Genomic DNA, 25,822 nt, shown 5'->3' on the forward strand with positions numbered 1-25,822 from the left:
AGTTGGGTCTACACAAGGGCTGTGAGGAAGGTGTTATACAATGTATGCTGGCTATAGTTGGGTCAACACGGGGGCTGTGAGGAAGGTGTTATCCTATGAACACTTGGCTATAGTTGGGTCTACATGGGGGCTGTGAGGAAGGTGTTATCCCATGTACACTGGCTATAGTTGGGTCTAGATGGGGGCTGTGAGGAAGGTGTTGTACCATGTATGCTGGCTATAGTTGGGTCTACACGGGGGCTGTGGGGAAGGTGTTGTACCATGTACACTGGCTATAGTTGGGTCTACATGCGGGCTTAAAGGAAGGTGTTGTACCATGTATGCTGGCTATAGTTGGGTCTACACGGGGGCTGTGGGGAAGGTGTTGTACCATGTATGCTGGCTATAGTTGGGTCTACACGGGGGCTGTTGGGAAGGTGTTGTACCATGTACACTGGCTATAGTTGGGTCTACATGCGGGCTTAAAGGAAGGTGTTGTACCATGTATGCTGGCTATAGTTGGGTCTACACGGGGGCTGTGGGGAAGGTGTTGTACCATGTATGCTGGCTATAGTTGGGTCTACACGGGGGCTGTTGGGAAGGTGTTGTACCATGTATGCTGGCTATAGTTGGGTCTACACGGGGGCTGTGGGGAAGGCCTATGGTTGGTCGACATGGGAGTTGTGAGGAAGGTGTTATTGCACAGTGCTTTATTTGTTTATAGTTTGAGAAAGTTACATGGGGATGGGTAATAGTTGGAAAGATGTAAACAGACTTTGAAAAGAGACCTTATCTTTATCTTGTACATGCATAATGATACATGTTAAGGGGAAATACATCAATAATTATAAAATACTTTTTACAACATTCCCAACTGTAAATTATTACACTAAACATGTTTGTGTTACTCGGCCATAATGATCGAAGGGTGCAAACTTGCTGATATGAGTAATTGTTTGATGGATGTAAACAAATTCTTAAACGAAACCATATCTTTGTCTCACACATATATAATGATATGTGTATCTATGAAATCTGTATGAAAATATTTTTTTAAACATTTGTAACTGTAAATTATTACACTAAACACATTTGGGTTAGTCAGGCTCAATGATCAAAGGGAGCCAAATCTCTGTCATGAGGACAGGCTGGAAACGTTGACCCAGTTTCCATGTAGCGAGGTATTAGTGCTCTTGTACAGTGTGAATAATTGATAAACAACATGGATTTCAATGTACAGATTTCCGTCAACTGCAGGATTTGCAAAGCATGTGTACAATCGACCGGGCATAGATGGATATTTTCAAAATCTTTTCATGTTTTTAATCAAGGTACTGAAATGATTTGATGCACTTCTTGAGGTAAGACCTGTTTTATTACAACATAGATCTTGATTATCGATGAGATTGTCTTGACTGGTCGAAGCAAATGCAAGTGATATGAAAGTTGGAATCTGATTGGCCAGTAGGAGGGACATAGAAGGGACATAACTCCAAATAGCCACTTAGGTGGCGCTACGATCGAGCCCATGAAATTTCAGTGTACTCTTGAATATACACTGTCACTCACATAAGAGCATTTCTAACACCCAGGGGAAAAGGCTAATAACCCCTCTTTCACTATCATAATTTTCAATTTCAGTTTGCCACACTAAGCATGAATATACAGGTATGCAGGTGTTGGTGAACCAGACTGACACAATAAGTAGTAAACATTTGCTATGGGCAAATACCTAGCCTGTATATGCACTCTTGTAGATGTGACACATTCTCGTTACTTGAAGATATACTTGGACACAAAGACACAAAAAGTTTATGACAGATGAATTGGTGCCTTGATATACAAGAACGAATCTTGTATATTTCCCCGCAATCCTAATGCGTATCATCGTCTAATGGTTCATTCTATTACACGTAGTGGCGAGATCAAAGGCACCACCCAGCATTTATTAGACAACAGACAGTGAATAAAGAATGGTATAGAAGGAAATGGTGGAAACAAATTGAATTAGCTTTTAATTGGGAAAGATTGCAACCAACAGCTTGATTGTGAGGCGGTGTCCAAGGGTATTGCACAAACAATACAAACTTGTTTGTAGACAGATGAATAACAAGTCATCCTATGTGTATGCTTCCAATTTACTTGCTGCAAATTCAAATATACCACCTATGAGAAACATGCATAATGTAGCTGAGAACTGACTCTAACACACATTCACACAAGGAAGCAATAGTATTCACTGGTGTGTTCCCCTTCCCCTGGCAAACGTGTCTCTAAAGTGCTTCAAACTAAAGTACAGTAGAACACGGATATAACAAACACGAATAGAGCGAACAAACGGATACAACTAACTCTTAAAAGAACCCTGATTTCTCTCCAATATATCATCATATAAAATTTATGTACATAACAAACTCTCAACAGCAAACTAACGTTTATAGCAAACTGATATCTGATCACCGACAAGCCCATCTACCACTAATTAGTGACGTAGACGTAGGGCCAGTAAATATTGAAACTTTGCATATTTTAATACTTTAGGGCATGCTTAATCACTAGTGCTTGACCTAGATTAAATCTGAAAAACAGAAATATCATAAAACATAAGATGCACCTCTGGGGTTCCTTGAGCATGTGATTTTAGCACTTTCACTTCGACATCTAAATACTTTCTACGACTGTTATTAATTTTGGTTTGCTAAGAAATTGATTTAATGTGTCTCAAAAATTTATAATTTGCAATCCTGAGACTCTATCACATTTACTGGTACAGCGGTCCTGAGACTCTATCACATGTACTAGTACAGCGGTCCTGAGACTCTATCACATCTACTAGTACAGCGGTCCTCAGACTCTATCACATCTACTAGTACAGCGACCCTGAGACTCTATCACATCTACTAGTATAGCGGTCCTGAGACTCTATCACATTTACTGGTACAGCGGTCCTGAGACTCTATCACATCTACTAGTACAGGCGCCCTGAGACTCTATCACATCTACTAGTACAGCAGTCCTGATACTCTATCACATCTACTGGTACAGCCGTCCTCAGACTCTATCACATCTACTGGTACAGCAGTCCTGAGACACTATCACATCTACTAGAACAGCGTCCCTGAGACTCTATCACATCTACTGGTACAGCAGTCCTGAGACTCTATCACATCTACTGGTACAGCCGCCCTGAGACTCTATCACATCTACTGGTACATCAGTCCTGAGACTCTATCACATCTACTGGTACAGCCGCCCTGAGACTCTATCACATCTACTGGTACAGCAGTCCTGAGACTCTATCACATCTACTGGTACAGCGGCCCTGAGACTCTATCACATCTACTGGTACAGCGACCCTGAGACTCTATCACATCTACTGGTACAGCGGCCCTGAGACACTATCACATCTACTGGTACAGCCGCCCTGAGACTCTATCACATCTACTGGTACAGCGGCCCTGAGACACTATCACATCTACTGGTACAGCGGTCCTGAGACTCTATCACATCTACTGGTACAGCAGTCCTGAGACTCATACTTAATTTGTAACTACAGATATGATAGTGTAATACAATGTAATAGAAATGTCCCCATAAACAGGTACAGTCCCAAATCATCATGGTTTGCTAACATTGCAAGCAAGTAATAACCAATGCTTCTGTCCACATGAAAGAGGTTCCTTAATTGTCAAACAAGGAATAATAAAGCCTGTCAGTTATACTGATTGACATTAATTTGAAGTATACTCGGTGACTGACACTGAGATCAAATCATTAGTGAATAATTATTTGGATAAACAAGACATTGATTTCTATTGCAGCTGCCATTGATCATGCGAGTTAATAGTATATCAATAGGTTCCAGCAATGATGCTATAGTCAGGAATTTATGATTGCTTTGAATATCTTTGACTACTGTGGTATATGTTTGTATGTCGTGTTAAATTGAAGATATGAGTTCATGGGCATGAATACTATTAATGAATGTCTGCCATCTCCCATGGTCATCCCCAAAATAATACCTGATGGTGTTCCCGCATGCCACAGCAGCCACAATGATGTACAAGGCAGGTGTCGGTGCACTCAGAATCATGTCTGTCTCTGGCCACAGGAATAAGCAATCCTTGTAAAGTTTTATAACCACATGTACACCTGTTGTGCTCAGAATAGGACGTTCTCGTAGCAACATACTGCAGTCAAACAAAACGACCACTTTTGCTCTTCCATTAAAATGTTCGTCCAACAGCAATGCCATTTCATCCCCAAAGCAGTCAATTCATGTCAGTTACCATAACATGAAGTGCAACCCGCTTGAAAGCACTCAATTTCATGGCATACAGTTGCTGCAGTCTGCCAACATTAGTGGTTGAAACATAAGTTGCAACTTTTAAGATTAAAAACATTTCAACTCACAACTAGAAGTGTTTCTACTCAAAAACATATCTCTCCTTCCTCCTTGTTTTCATTAATTAGTTCAAAGTTGTTACTATAAATGTGTTTGCAAATCCGAAAGACAATAATAGGAAAGATAATGGTTTCGTGCATAAATAATCATAGAGTCTTGGAGGGCAACAAACACTACTTGTTTGAGACTAAATACAAATTGTTTTGATGGAAAAGCAAGAAAGTAAAAAACACAAAAATTGACAAATATGAAAAGGCAATATTTGAGAATTTGGTCATTGGACATGTATAGTTTCAGGCAAAAATATTCATCATTTGAGTTAATAATGGCCCAGAAACGAAGCCTAGAATTGTGGGAGACTAAGACCCAAATGTTTCCATCATAAACATAAATTAAGAAATTTTCAAAATAGCAAAAGGTTAAGCTGATGAGAATGCATATGACACGTTTCGTTGAAAACTGTTGAAAGGTTTTGTTTCCAATTCCTCAACAACACACACACATTCACTCCTCAACTAAACACACAATTCCTAGACAACATACACACATTCACTCCTCAACTAAACACACAATTCCTAGACAACATACACATATTCACTCCTCAACTAAACACACAATTCCTACACAACATACATACATTCACTCCTCAACTACACACATAATTCCAAGACTACACACACTCTCCTCAACCACAAACAATTCCTAGACTACACACACACACTCTCCTCAACCACAAACAATTCCTAGACTACACACACACTCTCCTTAAACACAAACAATTCCTAGACTACACACACACACACTCTCCTCAACCACAAACAATTCCTAGACTACACACACGCTCTCCTCAACCACAAACAATTCCTAGACTACACACACGCTCTCCTCAACCACAAACAATTCCTAGACTACACACATGCTCTCCTCAACCACAAACAATTCCTAGACTACACACATGTTCTCCTCAACCACAAACAATTCCTAGACTACACACATGCTCTCCTCAACCACAAACAATTCCTAGACTACACACACGCTCTCCTCAACCACAAACAATTCCTAGACTACACACACGCTCTCCTCAACCACAAACAATTCCTAGACTACACACACGCTCTCCTCAACCACAAACAATTCCTAGACTACACACACGCTCTCCTCAACCACAAACAATTCCTAGACTACACACACGCTCTCCTCAACCACAAACAATTCCTAGACTACACACATGCTCTCCTCAACCACAAACAATTCCTAGACTACACACATGCTCTCCTCAACCACAAACAATTCCTAGACTACACACATGCTCTCCTCCAGTCCACTGACTCGAAACCAAACATAATCTCTCTTCCTGTCCACACAGAAACTCCTTCAGCTGGTGCACACTTTCCGGACTTCTATTACCCAAAACACACAGACCCTCACAAACAAATGAAGTATGGAATATCAGTACACAAGTGTTTTTGCTATTTTTACTGACATCCACCACAAGAAATGAATGCAGAAATGCCTTCCTGTCTGCAAATCCATACTTCTAAACCAATCTTCATCAATTCTTCATAGGCCAGTTGGTACAGACAAGATTGAGGGATTGATGAATGGTGTTGATATGACCTTTTGACCTGAGCTGACACCAGCCTCTCTGTGAGGAATTAGAGTGGTCAGGTCTGTAGCTCAGATATATATACTGCTACTGCTGAAATCTTACCAAGTTTGTTCTATGCATAGAGTGAGTGTTCACAATTTCAGACACCTTCAGAAGGACATACACGATGACATACTGACATGTGGAAAAAAATAACTATTAACAAAGTTTATGAGCTATGATCCATTTCAAACTCTGTCAAGCAGATCTGTGTACATACAGATGCCGCAAGATGCCTTCAAGAGTGGCAGACCAGGGTGATAAAATCCTACTTTGTAGATACTCTCATATGTAGAAACAGACTCTTTAATCTGGAAATAAAGTTTTTGCATACCTAAAAAAACGGAACTAAAATGCAAAAATCATATTTCTCTACAATCTGAACTCTCCACAAACACCTATGAACATGATGAACACACACTTACCACTGAATACTTAGTGCAATACTCTTCCATATACTTTGCCTGCATCCATGAGAGGTACTAAAGAGTTTAACAGCTATGCTGTAAGTGGACTCCACTAATCAAACAAGCAAACCTCTAACTCTAGTTTTACACCATCATTCTTATATCACAACATTCTACACACTTCTGAGTACTGTACATCACAGTACAGAGAAGCCATGCACTCTGATATCTATACAAACTGGTATAAATACAATCACTCTGTGCATCAATTTTCAACATTCAAGAAACCACAACTAAGCAACTACCAGTTTCTGAAGGGAGTGAGTGGGTGGAGTAAGAATGTAGGCCTTATCTAGAATCCCCAAATGACTGTGGATGCATTGAAATAACTACATGTGTTGAGCAGTGAGAATTCATCCATACATAAGTGGAGAACTGCCAACTTACACATGTTCTCCTACATCCTACATCAAAGGAATGAGAGGCATGGAAGAGTCAACAGCTGCTCTGTTCAGTAAGTAACTGTAACCTTGATAACACAACAGGTGTCCATGTAAAAGTACTGTTAGAAGTACCTGGTAGAAAGAAAACAAAAAACTTAAAGTTGAACTAATCTGTGGATGTACCATACATCACCGTAGATAAGCCGATCTCACAGATAAGCCGAGGCATTAACTTGGTCCTTGAAATCTGTATCAAAATGTTATGTGCAGTAGATAAGCCGGACCCCCCCAACCTAAAAACTACGTTTCGTCATGATCTGCCATCGGAAATACAATATCAACAAGTCCCTATATAGGATTTCTCAAAACAAGTCAAATAAAATGGGGTTCTTAATATTTTTCTATATACTTTAAACAAGAGTCACGACAGATGGCATCTCCTCCCAATCTGGTGCAATTCTGAAATGGAGTTTGGCTCCTAATACCCCACTTTTGGTTCAATGCATTTGAATACCTTCAGTTCAGTGACGAAAAAACTATTGGTGTTCAGTATGTTTCAATATCCCAAATCATCAAAAAGCACCAGTTCACCACTAGACTGATCTGTACAGCAAGTTTCATCTAGGAATATTCAACAGTTTTAGAGTTCTGCTCCAGAAACGAGCACAACCCTCACTTTCAGTCCAACTGAAAAGTCCATGAAAAAGAAATAATGAAGAAAAATCGAAATTCCAAATCATCAAAAGGCACCAGTTCACTACTAGACTGATCTGTATAATTAGCAAGTTTCAACAAGAATTATTCAATGGTTCAGGAGTTCTGCTCTGGAAACGGACGAACTGACATGCTGATCACTATATCCCCCAATTTTTCACACCAGGGAAATAAAAAAACTAATACGGGCATTCGAGAAAGTTGTTCTATGTATAGCCATTAAGATTCATATGAAGTTAACATTTCTAAGCTAATGGTATTCTTCGGAATATGATTTTAAAACATTTTGCGAATTTATATTCTTAAAATATTTGTAAGGAAATAACTATGAAGACAATTGCAATTAATTGAACAAAAAATGGTATCATCCCTAGAAGTTACATGCATGCCAAATTTCAGATTCAGATAAAGCAGTTTCAGAGAAAAAGATATCTGGAGCTTTCTAAAAGTCATCTTCCTAAAGCAAGGGAGTTAACTGACTGTGAAAGTCAAGTTTCCACTGTTACTTAACGTGGCTGGAATTTTGTTCCTCGATCGTACTGCCACCAGAGTTATGTCCCTTCTATGTCTCTCCTATTGACCAATCAGATTCCACCTCTCATATCACTTGCAGTTGCTTGAAACAAAGTGAGGGGCACGGGTGGCCCAGTCGTCTAAGGCGCTGCAATTCGCTGTGCAGAGTTGTTTCCCTTGGGCACGCCAGAAACCTATGATTGTGGGTCGAATGCCGGTTCGTCCCGATTATGTTTCTAGATTTGTCAGCACCATACCTGTGCTCGTGGGATTCAGGTAAACCCCCCCACACACACACACGCACGCACACACACACACACACACACACACACACACACACACACACACACACACACACAGAGGAACACACACAGAGAGGAACACACACAGAGAGGAACACCACACAACACACATACAGGTACACCACACACATAAAAAAAACCATACAGGTACAACCCCCCCACACACACACCTCACACATACAGGTACACCACACACACACACACACACACACACACACACACACACACACACACACACACAGAGGAACACTACACAACGCACATACAGGTACACCACACACACACAAAAACACACACACACAACACACACACACAGACAACACACATACAGGTACACCACACACAAAACAAACACACACACACACACACACACAGACAGACAACACAACACACACACACAGGTACACCACACACAAAACACACATACCACACAGAGGTACACACACACAAATGTATTATAAAGTTCCTCAAGTTTGATCAAAGAATATTGAACAGTCCTTGAGATATTCTCCGTAAACAAGTGATATAATGGTTGGACAGACAGCATCCATTCCTGTATCTCTATCCCATGTCGCAGCGGCTGTAAGAAGACCTCATCCTATTGATCGTGTATACAAAGTCTCATCAAATTCCAATTATAATAAAATTAGATACAATCATGAAATATGATAGGTGGAGCTTTAGCTATAGAGAGTTTTATTCTCAACTGATTTGAAAATGCTTTGATTTTTTATGAATTAATCCGAAATTTCCCTGAAACTTAGCCATGTTTCATAATGTGGCCTCTAGTGACCTTGACCTTACACCATGGTCACCCCAAAGGACCCAGCCTTAGGCGTAATATGAATACAAAGTAACATCAAATTCCTATCATAAATACACAAGTTATCATGTTCACAAACTATTTTTAAGACACATTACAAACATTTAGAGCTATACATTCCCAAATACGAATTCTCTCTCGGTTTACTGCATAAATTGACAACCATATTGGGTAAACGTTGATCAATAAACTAAGCTTTGATGATGTATAATCATGTTTAAAAATGTCGTCATGCACAAAATTTCATACTTATTTTATTTTTGTTCTAATCATTAAACAAACTTAACTTCCAAGAGTAATGAGATTTAACAAACTTTAATCATGAACAAAGATGATTATCAGGTCCTTGAAACATACTTAAAGCTATAAATGATTTTAAATATTTATCCAACATTCATTTCCACTTCGTGTGTTTAATGGAGGTGTACTGTAGCCCGTACAACACTTACGAAAAGAATAGTGCCATGTCACTGAAGCTAACCTGAAAACATATTATCTTCACCAGGAGAAACATACATGCCACTGTCAAGCTCCCTCTGGCAATTTCAGTTGAGAAGAAATTTACTGAGCCATTTATGCATTTTGAGAAAATTGAAAGCATGGAAAAAATATAAAATATTGTTAAAAGAAGAACATATGTGTTGCATCCCACAACTAACTGAACAAATACCAAATTGCATAACATTTCATACGGGTCATGACCATAAATAGATTTTTTCAAATGATTGCTGTGGCAGATAGATTGAAAATCTGATCACCATTAGTAGTAACAAGCAAGAAATGTTAAAGCTTCATTGTTTACAGTCTGAGGAATTGCATTTTGGGAGAATTTATTATTCATACTAATTATTTATGGTCACAGTGCAAAGGTTCAAAGGTTGAGCCACACATTGAACAACATACATACCAAATTTCATCAAAAACAAATTTTTAATTGCTATTAGTAATGGTCACAAGAAGTTTCATCTGACACATGTACTAAATTTCATGACATTTGGTACACAAAAGACACATAGCTTTTTTCAATATGGCTGTCATGGTCTCTTTGACCTAATAAACATCATGGGACTCACAGCTCCTCAAATGGAAAATCTCTTTATCATGTGAATTGGGTTTTCATCCATTGAAAAAAAATCACAAAGAAATGAATTACAGTCTGATCAATCAGCTTTTTAGTCCACTTTGATCGAGCTGCGTCCGTCCAGAAGATTCAAAGGAGATGCTGACTGATGACAGATGACAACAGATGCCAATTAACAGAGAAATGACAAACAAACCATGACATACATATATTCACATGTGCTTTGCTAAAAATGTAACCCATGAATTCTACAGCAGTATCATGAACCATTCTACCCTTGCTAACCATGGATGTCAGCCATTCAACCTTCTCTCTTTCCATGCTCAAGAATTTGTCTGTCATTAAGTTTTTACTAAAACAAATTTTTCCTCACATCATGTCTGATGCTTTGAACAAGATCAAATTAAGGTAACACAAGTCTGCCTGGGCATTTTCAACTATTTTAATGACTAAACTGTGATTCTGAGTTAAGATTACAGATCAAGTTTGAAATCTGTACTTGCTTCTTAATAATGCCTTGGCTCGTAAAGATTATAAACTAATTCACTATCTGAAAAGAGTTTATTTAGGCATGTAATGAATGGCTCTCTGATGTACCCCCAAAATAACTCATAGAATCCAGACATTCCTTGGAAACCTGGCGCTGTTTTGTTACTCATTTGCTCATCATCTAATTTGTTTACATTCTTCAATGTGGATCAATATGTATTAATTCCTCCTTAGTTTGTAACCACCAGGCTCTTAAGGTTACTGTTGTCTAGTTGAACATCAGCTGAAAAATATTGAGAAGAAAATTATGTCAAATTGATCTGTGGTGCTTTTATATCTCCTTCTTTCATACACACAGTTACATTGTTCAGTGATACCAGCACAAGTACATTTTGATGCACTTTATTCACAAATGGATTACACTTGCACCCTGTTAAGCATGTTAAGTGTTCCTACAATGCCTTTCATGAAATATTCCCCTCATTCTTGCCTATTCGATTATTCTTCATGGCAGTAACTGCATCAATCCATGTCATGACACAAACTGTAAATTCAAATGCCCATGACACAATTAACGAGCTTTCAACCACCTCCATCCAAAGACCAATATCCATCCACCTCCATCCCGCTGCCAACATCCATTCACCTCCTTCACACTCCCTACATCCATCCATCCACCTCCATCACTCTCCCTACATCCAATCCACCTCCATCACACTCCCTACATCCATCCACCTCCACCACACTCACTACATCCATCCACCTCCATCCCACTGCCAACATCCATCCACCTCCATCCTGCTGCCAACATCCATCCACCTCCATCACACACCCTCCATCCATCCACCTCCATCACACTCCCTACATCCATCCATCCACCTCCATCACACTCCCTACATCCATCCACCTCCATCACACTCCCTACTTCCATCCACTTCCATCACCCTCCCTACATCCATCCATCCACCTCTATCCCGCTGCCAACATCCATCCACCTCCATCACACTCCCTACATCCATCCACCTCCATCACACTCCCTACATCCATCCACCTCCATCACACTCTCTACATCCATCCACCTCCATCACACTCCCTACTTCCATCCACTTCCATCACCCTCCCTACATCCATCCATCCACCTCTATCCCGCTGCCAACATCCATCCACCTCCACCCTACTCACTACATCCATCCACCTCCTTCCCACTGCCAACATCCATCCACCTCCATCACACTCCCTACATCCATCCACTTCCATCACACTCCCTACATCCATCCATCCACCTCCATCACGCTCCCTACATCCATCCATCCACCTCCATCACACTCCCTACATCCATCCACCTCCATCACACTCCCTACATCCATCCACCTCCTACACACTCCCTACATCCATCCACCTCCATCCCGCTGCCAACATCCATCCACCTCCATCACACTCCCTACATCCATCCACTTCCATCACACTCCCTACATCCATCCATCCACCTCCATCACACTCCCTACATCCATCCACCTCCATCACACTCCCTACATCCATCCACCTCCATCACACTCACTACATCCATCCACCTCCTTCCCACTGCCAACATCCATCCACCTCCATCCTGCTGCCAACATCCATCCACCTCCATCACACACCCTCCATCCATCCACCTCCATCACACTCCCTACATCCATCCATCCACCTCCAACACACTCCCTACATCCATCCACCTCCATCACACTCCCTACTTCCATCCACTTCCATCACCCTCCCTACATCCATCCATCCACCTCTATCCCGCTGCCAACATCCATCCACCTCCATCACACTCCCTACATCCATCCACCTCCATCACACTCCCTACATCCATCCACCCACCTCCATCACACTCCCTACTTCCATCCACCTCCATCACACTCACTACATCCATCCATCCACCTCCATCACACTCCCTACATCCATCCTCCTCCATCACACTCTCTACTTCCATCCACTTCCATCACCCTCCCTACATCCATCCATCCACCTCTATCCCGCTGCCAACATCCATCCACCTCCATCACACTCCCTACATCAATCCATTCACCTCCATCACAGTCCATACATCCATCTCCCTCCATCCCGCTGCCATCATCCATCCACCTCCATCACACTCCCTACATCCATCTACCCTCCATCACACTCCCTACATCCATCCACCTCCATCCCGCTGCCAACATCCATCCACCTCCATCACACTCCCTACATCCATCCATCCACCTTCATCACACTCCCTACATCCATCTACCTCCATCAATCTCACTACATCCATCCACCTCCATCACACTCCCTCCATCCATCCACCTCAATCACACTCCCTTCATCCATCCATCCACCTCCATCACATTTCCTACTTCCATCTATCCAACTCCATCACACTCACTACATCCATCCACCTCCATCACACTCCCTACATCCATCCACCTCCATCACACTCCCTACATCCATCCACCTCCATCACACTCACTACATCCATCTACCTCCATCACACTCCCTACATCCATCCACCTCCATCACACTCCCTACATCAATCCATTCACCTCCATCACAGTCCATACATCCATCTCCCTCCATCCCGCTGCCATCATCCATCCACCTCCATCACACTCCCTACATCCATCTACCCTCCATCACACTCCCTACATCCATCCACCTCCATCCCGCTGCCAACATCCATCCACCTCCATCACACTCCCTACATCCATCCATCCACCTTCATCACACTCCCTACATCCATCTACCTCCATCAATCTCACTACATCCATCCACCTCCATCACACTCCCTCCATCCATCCACCTCAATCACACTCCCTTCATCCATCCATCCACCTCCATCACATTTCCTACTTCCATCTATCCAACTCCATCACACTCACTACATCCATCCACCTCCATCACACTCCCTACATCCATCCACCTCCATCACACTCCCTACATCCATCCACCTCCATCACACTCCCTACATCCATCTACCTCCATCACACTCACTACATCCATCTACCTCCATCACACTCCCTACATCCATCTACCTCCATCACACTCCCTACATCCATCCACCTCCATCACACTCACTACACCCATCTACCTCCATCACACTCCCTACATCCATCCACCTCCATCACACTCACTACACCCATCTACCTCCATCACACTCCCTACATCCATCCACCTCCATCCTGCTGCCAACATCCATCCACCTCCTACACACTCCCTACATCAATCCACCTCCTACACACTCCCTACATCCATCCACCTCCTACACACTCCCTACATCAATCCACCTCCATTACACTCCCTACTTCCATCCACCTCCATCACACTTCCTACATCCATCCATCCACCTCTATCCTGCTGCCAACATCCATACACCTCCATCACACTCACTACATCCATCTACCTTCATCACACTCCCTACATCCATTCACCTCCATCACACTCCCTACTTCCATCCACCTCCATCACACTTCCTACATCCATCCACCTCCATCACACTCCCTACATCCATCCACCTCCATCACACTCCCTACATCCATCCATCTCCATCACACTTCCTACATCCATCCATCTCCATCACACTCCCTACATCCATCCATCTCCATCACACTCCCTACATCCATCCACCTCCATCACACTCCCTACAACCATCCACCTCCATCACACTTCCTACATCCATCCACCTCCATCACACTCCCTACATCCATCCACCTCCATCACACTCCCTACATCCATCCATCTCCATCACACTCACTACATCCATCCACCTCCATCACACTTCCTACATCCATCCACCTCCATCACACTCCCTACATCCATCCACCTCCATCACACTCCCTACATCCATCCATCTCCATCACACTTCCTACATCCATCCATCTCCATCACACTCCCTACATCCATCCATCTCCATCACACTCCCTACATCCATCCACCTCCATCACACTCCCTACAACCATCCACCTCCATCACACTTCCTACATCCATCCACCTCCATCACACTCCCTACATCCATCCATCTCCATCACACTCCCTACTTCCATCCACCTCCATCACACTCCCTACAACCATCCACCTCCATCACACTTCCTACATCCATCCACCTCCATCACACTCCCTACATCCATCCACCTCCATCACACTCCCTACATCCATCCACCTCCATCACACTCCCTACATCCATCCACCTCCATCACACTCCCTACATCCATCCATCTCCATCACACTCCCTACATCCATCCATCTCCATCACACTCCCTACATCCATCCACCTCTATCCCGCTGCCATCATCCATCCACCTCCATCACACTCCCTACATCCATCCACCTCCATCACACTCCCTACATCCATCCATCTCCATCACACTCACTACATCCATCCACCTCCATCACACTCCCTCCATCCATCCACCTCCATCACACTCCCTACACCCATCTACCTCCATCAAACTTCCTACATCCATCAATCCACCTCCATCACACTCCCTACATCCATCCACCTCCATCACACTCCCTACATCCATCTACCTCTATCAAACTCCCTACATCCATCCATCCACCTCCATCACACTCCCTACATCCATCTACCTCCATCACACTCCCTACTTCCATCCACCTCCATCAGACTCCCTACATCCATCCACATCCATCACACTAGGTTTCTGAGAAGATACTTCTAGTAAGAGAGGTGGATATAAAGCCACTGTAACCTGTATTTCAGTTTTATCAGCTTAAAGTGGGAGGGGAAGAGATGCAGGCCTTGGATGTTTAACACTTTTGTGAAACCTACAAGCACAGGTGTGATACTACACCCACAAACACAGGTGTGATACTGACAAACCCACAAGCACTAGTGTGATACTGACAAACCCACAAGCACAGGTGTGATACTGACAAACCCACAAGCACAGGTGTGATACTGACAAACCCACAAGCACTAGTGTGATACTGACAAACCCAAAAGCACTAGTGTGATACTGACAAACCCACAAGCACTAGTGTGATACTGACAAACCAACAAGCACAGGTGTGATACTGACACACCCACAAGCACAGGTGTGATACTGACAAACCCACAAGCACAGGTGTGATACTGACAAACCCACAAGCACAGGTGTGATACTGACAAACCAACAAGCACAGGTGTGATACTGACAAACCAACAAGCACTAGTGTGATACTGACAAACCCACAAGCACTAGTGTGATATTGACAAACCCACAAGCACTAGTGTGATACTGACAAACCCACAAACATGGGTTTGATACTGACAAACCCACAAGCACTAGTGTGATACTGACAAACCCACAAGCACAGGTGTGATACTGACAAACCCACAAGCACAGGTGTGATACTGACAAACCAACAAGCACTAGTGTGATACTGACAAACCCACAAGCACTAGTGTGATACTGACAAACCCACAAGCACTAGTGTGATACTGACAAACCAACAAGCACAGGTGTGATACTGACACACCCACAAGCACAGGTGTGATACTGACAAACCCACAAGCACAGGTGTGATACTGACAAACCCACAAGCACAGGTGTGATACTGACAAACCAACAAGCACAGGTGTGATACTGACAAACCAACAAGCACAGGTGTGATACTGACAAACCCACAAGCACTAGTGTGATACTGACAAACCAACAAGCACAGGTGTGATACTGACAAACCCACAAGCACAGGTGTGATTCTGACAAACCCACAAGCGCAGGTGTGATACTGACAAACCCACAAGAACAGGTGTGATACTTCACCCACAAGCACAGGTGTGATACTGACAAACCCACAAGAACAGGTGTCTGGGATTCGAACCAATGACCATAAGTTCCTTTCAAGCCTAATGGACACACTTCTACACAGTGGATGACTTGGCTATGCATTACCCCAAAGGGATTATTTAAGATTTTACAAATTTGACTTTTTTACACTTCTTGAATGAATGTCAGAGATATGTAAATATTACATGTGGCTAAAGTTCTTGCTATCTTAAGTTGATAAATATTTACTTTGTGTGTGGTTGGAGTTTTAGTATTTAATATGTGCTTTCATGATGACATTAACCAGGTAATGAGGTTGTGGCTCACAAATTAACTACTTTCCACAACAGGGAATTAGCTCGTGTGCACTACAGTCTTTACAGCTCCTGAATGTCAACAGGTACACAGTCTGTCTTTAAATAAAGCAATCAGGGCATATGATTAATGCAGTGACAGCATGCTTGTCAAGACATGATGAGACAGTTCTCTTGGCATACCCCACAGGAAGGTTAGCTAACAAAACACTGGCTTGACCTCTCAACTCTGAGTCCCCTGGTGCAGTGCCAGATTGACAGATGCCAGCATGTGGCAGAAAACGAACTCTTTATAACTCAAAGTTTGCCATGTCCAAAACACCAATTAAAGACTAACATGTAGCCATATATATATAGGTGCAGCATGAAACTCATCATTACCACGTGTTACATCCAAGTATTTTAATACGGCTAATTGTAAAACGAATTGGTGTGTACATCTCTGTCTTAAAGACATTGTCCTTTGAGAGTTGAAGGCGGGAAGTTTTCTGGATTTTTCATTATGTATGAATACTTTTCGTTATTTCATAAGCATCATATTTTCTGTCCCAGATAAAAAAACAGAGTTAAGCATTGCATCATGAACATTTTAGTCATGATATATTCTAAATGATTTTCTCCCTAGTTGATTTTACTCTGCATTCTGCTAACTGGGCTGTTCTTCCATTGTTTCCTGAATTTTAGAGTGATGTCATGTCTGTCTCACAGTTGTTGAATGAATGACAGGCCACAATAAATCAATTATTATAAGTTTATACAGGTAGATATTTACAGGAAGCACTACATGCAAGGTCAAAACATTATTGGAAGTTGTTGTGTGGGTGATATATTGATAAATATAATATTATGAGAATAACTAACGAGCTACAAGGAATAACGGTTTATCTTCCCTTGGGAATTAACAGCATAGATGTTGACATTAATTGTCAAGGGAAAGATAACCCATATTACTCTGAAATTTCAGTTGGTTTTCCTCTTCCTAATACCCAGAATCAAATTTAGTGCAAATGTCTCTAGATCTTATCCTAACCACATTCAAAATTTCTATAGGCTGTCACTCACAGAAATGTATCCCTATTCGATAGTAAAAGAAGTTTGACTTGGCTCCTGTCTACCTAGACTAAAAGCATTAAACTAAAAAGTGCTAAAAAGAATCAACGTTTTCATGGAACATCGGAATGTGTAAATATACCTCACTATTACAAGCTCAAATTTAATACAAATTCAACATGCAAAACTTTTGAAATGTGTTGTTGCATTTAATACATTAACTTTATCAAATGCTAATAAACAACATCGTTTGACATAACCTTTCAGCAGCCAATGTGTAAACATACACTACAATGTGATGAGGATTAACAATGGGGATTAGGATCTTTTAAGTAATGACAATGAAGTGTTTCAATAAATGGTACGTGTAATAGCCTCTGGAATTAAATGTTCATTAGGACAAAAGTTGTCATGAATAGTTTGCTGTGACAATGCCTCAGGTGGCGAGGTGAAGTGGTGTTTAACATCATGTTCAAGATTATTGCACTTATATAATGACATGCCTGCATGCCTGCGTATGTGCTTGTATATACTAGTCGAGACTAATGCTGGTGACAATGCCTCAGTAATTGACGATATAACCATGTTTTACTCAAACCTGAACGCATAACTAAAAACTTCTCTAACTCATACTTAAGAATGTATTTACCATGTTTACTGCTACATAACATGCATGAATATTGTAGGCCACAGTCACAGACATTTTAAACAAAAACAATTTTATTTAACTGAGGAATTTACCAATAGCTATACTACAGGTATTGTGAGGAATTTTCTAATAGTTATGCTACAGGTATTGTGAGGAATTTTCTAATAGCTATACTACAGTTATTGTTAGGAATTTTCTAATGGCTATACTACAGGTATTGTGAATTTAAGAAGATCATGATTCAAGACGACTTACATAATATTTAAACACTAATGAAAGAGTAGGAAATCAAGCTAGGATTTCAGAAACACTTAATAATTAATTGTTGGGATAAAAAAAGTGTACACAAAAGTATACATCTCAATCTGTGGTTTTTAATTTCAAATTCAAAGTCTACTCCAAAAGTCCTAAGAGGTGTTTTCTATTATGTCAATAAGCCACCAAGAGTTACTGCCCTTTTGGATGTCCGCTTTGACTCATCCAAAAAGAACATATTGCAGGGAGCGATATTTTCACCCTTTAAATAGGCAACTGTAAAGGGTCACATGACATGATTAAGCCTATCCTTCACACAGGAAGAGGAAGAAATCAACATCCTATCCATCAATTATATGATCATTCATTTTATGCTCCTTTTATATGGACATGCATGATGTTTGTTTGTTGTTTAACGCCGCACTATATTCCACCTATATGACGGCGGTCTGTAAATAATCAAGTCTGGACCAGACAATCCAGTGATTGACATCATGAGCATCAATCCACACAATTGGGATACGATGACATGCATCAACCAAGTCAGTGAGTCTGACCACCTGATCCCATTAGTCGCCTCTTACGACAAGCATAGTCGCCTTTTATGGCAAGCATGGGTTGCTGAAGACCTATTCTATCATGTATGATACAGATGAACTGCCCTAGCTTATGAACAGTCAAACTAGATCCTTGCAACCATCATTAATAATGCCTTACAAAGATCCATTGATGAAATACACCTCACACATAATGGCGACTGCAGATATGTTATCAAATATGGACATAACTAAGAAAAGCTGCTATGTAAGAATTACACAGCTCTCATGTAAGATGTAAGCCTACCTTTATTTCAAGGTATGAGATTGTCATTTGCAACACTAAATGCTTCAGCAGATCATTTACTGGTGCTAAAATTCAACAAGCTCCAGTTTTTTATCATTTAGTTGACATATAACCAGCAAATTTACACTGCACCATGAATATGTTGACATGAATATGCTAAAACTAGACATGGACACTGTGTGGAGAGTCCAGCGCAATACTTTTTTACGGAAGTCTAATCATAAACTTTTAAAACAAATTCTCTCTTGATCTTGAACTTTGACCTTTTCATAACATGTGCCAAAAGAATTCCCCAGGGCCATTTTGAAAAAAATCCTTTGAAGAATAATATCTTAAGTCTGATTGCCATGTTAATTACAACAAGCATGAAATACTCACATCCCCCGCCAATATGACATGTCGGGTGTGTGCAATGCATTAGCTCCTGTGAACTATGTTCACTGGGCCTTTTTGTAAAGAAATATGGTACGGTTTTCAAGATCTGCTCCGGAAACGAGGACTACTGCCATTTTCAGTCTAAATCAAAGTCGTTGCCATGGAAACGCAAAAATAACTTTTTTAAAAATCCCAAACTATCAAAAGGCACCAGTTCACCACTAGACCTATCTATGTGCCAAGTATGGTGAAGAAATATGGTACGGTTTTCAAGATCTGCTCCAGAAACGAGGACTACTGCCATTTTCAGTCTAAATCAAAGTTGGTGCCATGGAAACTCGAAAAATAACTTTTTTAAAAATCCCAAACTATCAAAAGGCACCAGTTCACCACTAGATCTATCTATGTGCCAAGTATGGTGAAGAAATATGGTACGGTTTTCAAGATCTGCTCCAGAAACGAGGACTACTGCCATTTTCAGTCTAAATCAAAGTTGGTGCCATGGAAACTCGAAAAAATAACTTTTTTAAAAATCCCAAACTATCAAAACGCACCAGTTCACCACTAGATCTATCTATGTGCCAAGTTTGGTGAAGAAATAAGGTATGGTTTTCAAGATCTGCTCCGGAAACGAGGGCTACCTCCATTTTCAGTCTAAATCAAAGTCGGGGCCATGGAAACTCGAAAAATAACTTTTTTTTAAATCCCAAACTATCAAAAGGCACCAGTTCACCACTAGATCTATCTATGTGCCACATTTGGTGAAGAAATATGGTACGATTTTCAAGATCTGCTCCGGAAACGAGGACTACCTCCATTTTCAGTCTAAATCAAGGTCGGTGCCATGGAAACGCAAAAAATAACTTTTTTAAAAATCCCAAACTATCAAAAGGCACCAGTTCACCGCTAGATCTATCTATGTGCCAAGTTTGGTGAAGAAATATGGTACGGTTTTCAAGATCTGCTCCGGAAACGAGGACTACCTCCATTTTCAGTCTAAATCAAAGTTGGTGCCATGGAAACTCGAAAAATAACTTTTTTTTAAATCCCAAACTATCAAAAGGCACCAGTTCACCACTAGATCTATCTATGTGCCAAGTATGGTGAAGAAATATGGTACGGTTTTCAAGATCTGCTCCAGAAACGAGGACTACTGCCATTTTCAGTCTAAATCAAAGTTGGTGCCATGGAAACTCGAAAAAATAACTTTTTTAAAAATCCCAAACTATCAAAACGCACCAGTTCACCACTAGATCTATCTATGTGCCAAGTTTGGTGAAGAAATATGGTACGGTTTTCAAGATCTGCTCCGGAAACGAGGACTACCGCCATTTTCAGTCTAAATCAAAGTCGGTGCCATGGAAACTCGAAAAAATAACTTTTTTTAAAATCCTAAACTATCAAAAGGCACCAGTTCACCACTAGATCTATCTATGTGCCAAGTTTGGTGAAGAAATATGGTATGGTTTTCAAGATCTGCTCCGGAAACGAGGGCTACCTCCATTTTCAGTCTAAATCAAAGTCGGGGCCATGGAAACTCGAAAAAATAACTTTTTTTTAAATCCCAAACTATCAAAAGGCACCAGTTCACCACTAGATCTATCTATGTGCCACATTTGGTGAAGAAATATGGTACGATTTTCAAGATCTGCTCCGGAAACGAGGACTACCTCCATTTTCAGTCTAAATCAAGGTCGGTGCCATGGAAACGCAAAAAATAACTTTTTTAAAAATCCCAAACTATCAAAAGGCACCAGTTCACCGCTAGATCTATCTATGTGCCAAGTTTGGTGAAGAAATATGGTACGGTTTTCAAGATCTGCTCCGGAAACGAGGACTACCTCCATTTTCAGTCTAAATCAAAGTTGTTACCATGGAAACTCGAAAAATAACTTTTTTTAAAATCCCAAACTATCAAAAGGCACCAGTTCACCACTAGATCTATCAATATGCCAAGTTTGGTGAAGAAATATGGTACGGTTTTCAAGATTTGCTCCGGAAACGAGGACTACTGCCATTTTCAGTCTAAATCAAAGTCGTTGCCATGGAAACTAAAAAAATAACTTTTTTTTAAAAATCCCAAACTATCAAAAGGCACCAGTTCACCGCTAGATCTATCTATGTGCCAAGTTTGGTGAAGAAATATGGTACGGTTTTCAAGATCTGCTCCAGAAACGAAATGTGACGGACGGATGGACGGCCGGACGGAAGGACGGAAGGACGGCACCCATTCCTATATCCCCCTTCCACTTCGTGGCGGGGGATAATAACTCACCCTATAACAAGGGGTGCGGCATCAAACTGACCTTAGTAAATACTCAGATGAATGCTTGTTTTTTAGATAAAGTTGTCTTTTATAAGTGAGTGAGATGTTTTACAGTTGTTCATGTGATTAGCAAGAAAACTATGAATGTCTCTTAAGTGTCCAAAAACCCATAACACAGGGCTACAGATAATCCCTATTAGCATGTTGTGAAAAACGTGCAAGCTATTGATAAACTACTGCATGTCTCTCAGAAGTCTTGTGCCATGTTTGGAGCAACTTGTCCTTGAGCTCAACATGTACAGCAGCAGAGAACACATTTCATGTGCATTGCACAAGGGTGTCTCCCACATTGGAAATGACTTACAGTAGGGGAGGTGACTCCATTAACATCATGGAGACAAGAACCTGGTACTAGGACATGTCCCTCAATGAAGTGGAACTTTCTTCTTTGTACAGCAAAGAATACATTATAACAAAGATTAAAACGTGTCATCTTCACAATGTTAAAAAGCTTGTAGTATTGACTGCCTCTGTGGAATACTGGATAGAGCATCTGCCCAGAAAGAAAGTGGAAGGTCAGTAGTTTGATCCCCTGGCCACATCATACGTAAAGAGATAGTACTTGTCACCATGTCTGGCACTCAGCATTAGGGGCTAGCACTATAAAACTGACATAAGTATGGACTACTACCAGCAGCCACGCAACATGTGCATGCATGTCTCTATATAAGTGAAACAAACTCATTAAAATCAGATATTATATTGTAACAATAAACTTCTCTGTGAGAAGCTCTGACAACCACTCCATAGGAAGTTGCATCATGTGTACTTTCTAAAGAGCAACTCAGCATCGAGACTTCTAAACTCTTGGTATGAGCAAACCAAGCATTCAGACAAGCACATCTCATTTCTGTATCTCAAATAATCAAGGAGTTTGGAATACAGAAAGACTAAAGTTTCTGAATAATATGAAGGTAATGTTGCATTCTGTGGAAGTTTCCTTTGCCAAGATCAAAGTTTCCAAATCAAAGCGTTAAAGAAATAGAGCCAAGTCGTTTTAGAAAGCTCAAAATTCACTCAAAATTCACCTATAGATATATATGTTCTGTGGAGGTGCCGTGAGATCTGCGACGTACTGTGGAGGTGTCCTCAGATCTTGACACAGAGGTGTTGTAGAAGTTGAATTCATAAGCAAATACAAGTCTTGAGTACCATGAGGGCTAAGTGGTACCTACCCTGACTGTAGGATCTTCTCGATGTCTCGCAGATCTTTGCGTATAACAGCACGGTGGAGATGTTCTCCTGTAAGTGGCTCCTCTGAAAAAATACCACCAACATGTAGGCCACAAATGCTACTAGCAAGGAGTATATGCTCCACATCATGACAATACACTAGGAACCCTTATCAAGGCACCTGTATAACATAGCATTGAAGTAGTGAAATTCTCAACAGACTTTTTCATATGACAGCAATGTTACTTATAACATAGAGAAACTCTCAATCATCATCAATCAACAGTTCTGAATTGGTGTATTATGCTGTGTTTGGTTTTTAAATACCAACCATATTGTACAATTATACTTTACAAAATGCAAATGTGTGGTTACTACAATATTCAAAGGATTATATTTTGTGCAGAAAACTCAAAAGAACTCTACAAAAGAGATGTATATAAAGTTGCTGCTCCACATGCTTTCTGTGCCTGTCACAGGTTCGACTCAAGGATTATGGTATAACTAACTGCCTGAGCACATACAGCGCCATATTTTGTTTACAGGCTGTTGTTGGTGATTTCGTGATTCAAATCAACAACCCATTTAGAACATTGGAATCAACTCAATATATTTGTTGGAATCAAAGAGTTTGAATATTTATTTCATGGTAGAATGAACATTATGTGTTTTTAATGTAGAGCTAGGTTACCTGTAGATTTAACTGAGCTAAATGTAACATTTGAAACCAAGTCACCAAATCCACTTAGTGACCTTTTAACACAAGCATGAGTTGCTAAGGACCTTTCTTATTCTGGAATTCCAACACGTTGTATAATGCATTATATATAATGTGCTTACAAAGTTTCATCGAGAAATATTGAATGGTTTATGAGTTCAGCTCCACAAAATGAAACCCTCATTTGAACCTAAATCGAACTTGTTATTGTCCTAGAAATTCAAAATTTAAAAATTCAAAATACACCTGAACAGCAAAAGGCACCAGTTCAGCACTTGTGAGCATACAACATTTCACAAAGAAATGAGAAATAGTTTTGGAGTCATGTTCCATTAATTATTCCTTCCCTCATTTGGACCAAGTCCAACTTATTGCCTTGAAAACACACAAAAAAATTATTTTTGTCAACTTCCTGAATAGCAACAGATATAACTTCAGTGTATGCCCAAGTTTCAAGAAGAAATAATGAATGGTTTATGAGTTATGGCCCTGAAATGAAACATGACAGACTGACTTCTATTTAAAAAATCCCACAATCCTGCATTTCAGCGGTGGGGATAAAATGATGACCACTTGATAGGTGTTATGTATTATCACTGGCATGTGATTTAGTTTTAAAATAGAGTCAGTAATCTCTGTCGCTCACATAAATTATTAAGAAATAATTTATTGATGGTTAAAACTTATGGTCACAAACATCTATAGTGAGGTAAAGAAAAAAAGAAACAGTGAAGATCAGTATTAAGAAACTAGATGCCAAATATCTGCTTCATCAGTCAGGCAGTATCAGAAGAGAAGATCTGTATTAAAAACCTACATGCCAAATATCTGCTTTATCATTCAAGCAGTATCAGAAGAGAAGATCTGTATTAAAAACCTACATGCCAAATATCTGCTTTATCAGTCAAGCAGTATCAGAAGAGAAGATCAGTATTAAAAACCTATATGCCAAATATCTGCTTTATCAGTCAAGCAGTATCAGAAGAGAAGATCTGTATTAAAAACCTACATGCCAAATATCTGCTTTATCAGTCAAGGAGTATCAGAAGAGAAGATCAGTATTAAAAACCTACATGCCAAATATCTGCTTCATCAGTTAATCGGTATCAGAAGAGAAGATCAGTATTAAAAACCTATATGCCAAATACCTGCTTTATCATTCAAGCAGTATCAGAATAGAAGATCAGTATTAAAAACCTACATGCCAAATATCTGCTTTATCAGTCAAGCTGTATCAGAAGAGAAGTATCAGAAGAGAAGATCAGTATTAAAAACGTATATGCCAAATACCTGCTTTATCAGTCAAGCAGTATCAGAAGAAAAGATCAGTTTTAAAAACCTATATGCCAAATATCTGCTTTATCAGTCATGCAGTATCAGAAGAAAAGATCAGTATTAAAAACCTACATGCCAAATATCTGTTTCATCAGTCAAGCAGTATCAGAAGAGAAGATCAGTATTAAGGACCTACATGCCAAATACCTGCTTTATCAGTCACACAATTTCAAAAGAGAAGATCAGTATTAAGA

The 25,822-nt window shown here is 40.5% G+C and overlaps 1 protein-coding gene across 3 annotated transcripts in view; it reads right to left on the reverse strand.

Moving 5' to 3' along the window:
• LOC124115886 (fibronectin type 3 and ankyrin repeat domains protein 1-like) overlaps positions 1-25,822 on the reverse strand; it is a 135,997-nt gene that overhangs the window by 55,129 nt on the left and 55,046 nt on the right. For all 3 annotated transcript variants that reach the window (XM_046477049.2, XM_046477057.2, XM_046477064.2), the window contains exon 4: positions 23,578-23,659. In XM_046477049.2, the coding sequence (XP_046333005.1) occupies positions 23,578-23,659 (82 nt within the window). The remainder of the gene's footprint in view (positions 1-23,577; positions 23,660-25,822) is intronic.

Source organism: Haliotis rufescens, unplaced genomic scaffold (genome assembly GCF_023055435.1).
Source record: "Haliotis rufescens isolate VD_foot unplaced genomic scaffold, xgHalRufe1.0.p SCAF_12, whole genome shotgun sequence".
NCBI lineage: Eukaryota > Metazoa > Mollusca > Gastropoda > Lepetellida > Haliotidae > Haliotis > Haliotis rufescens.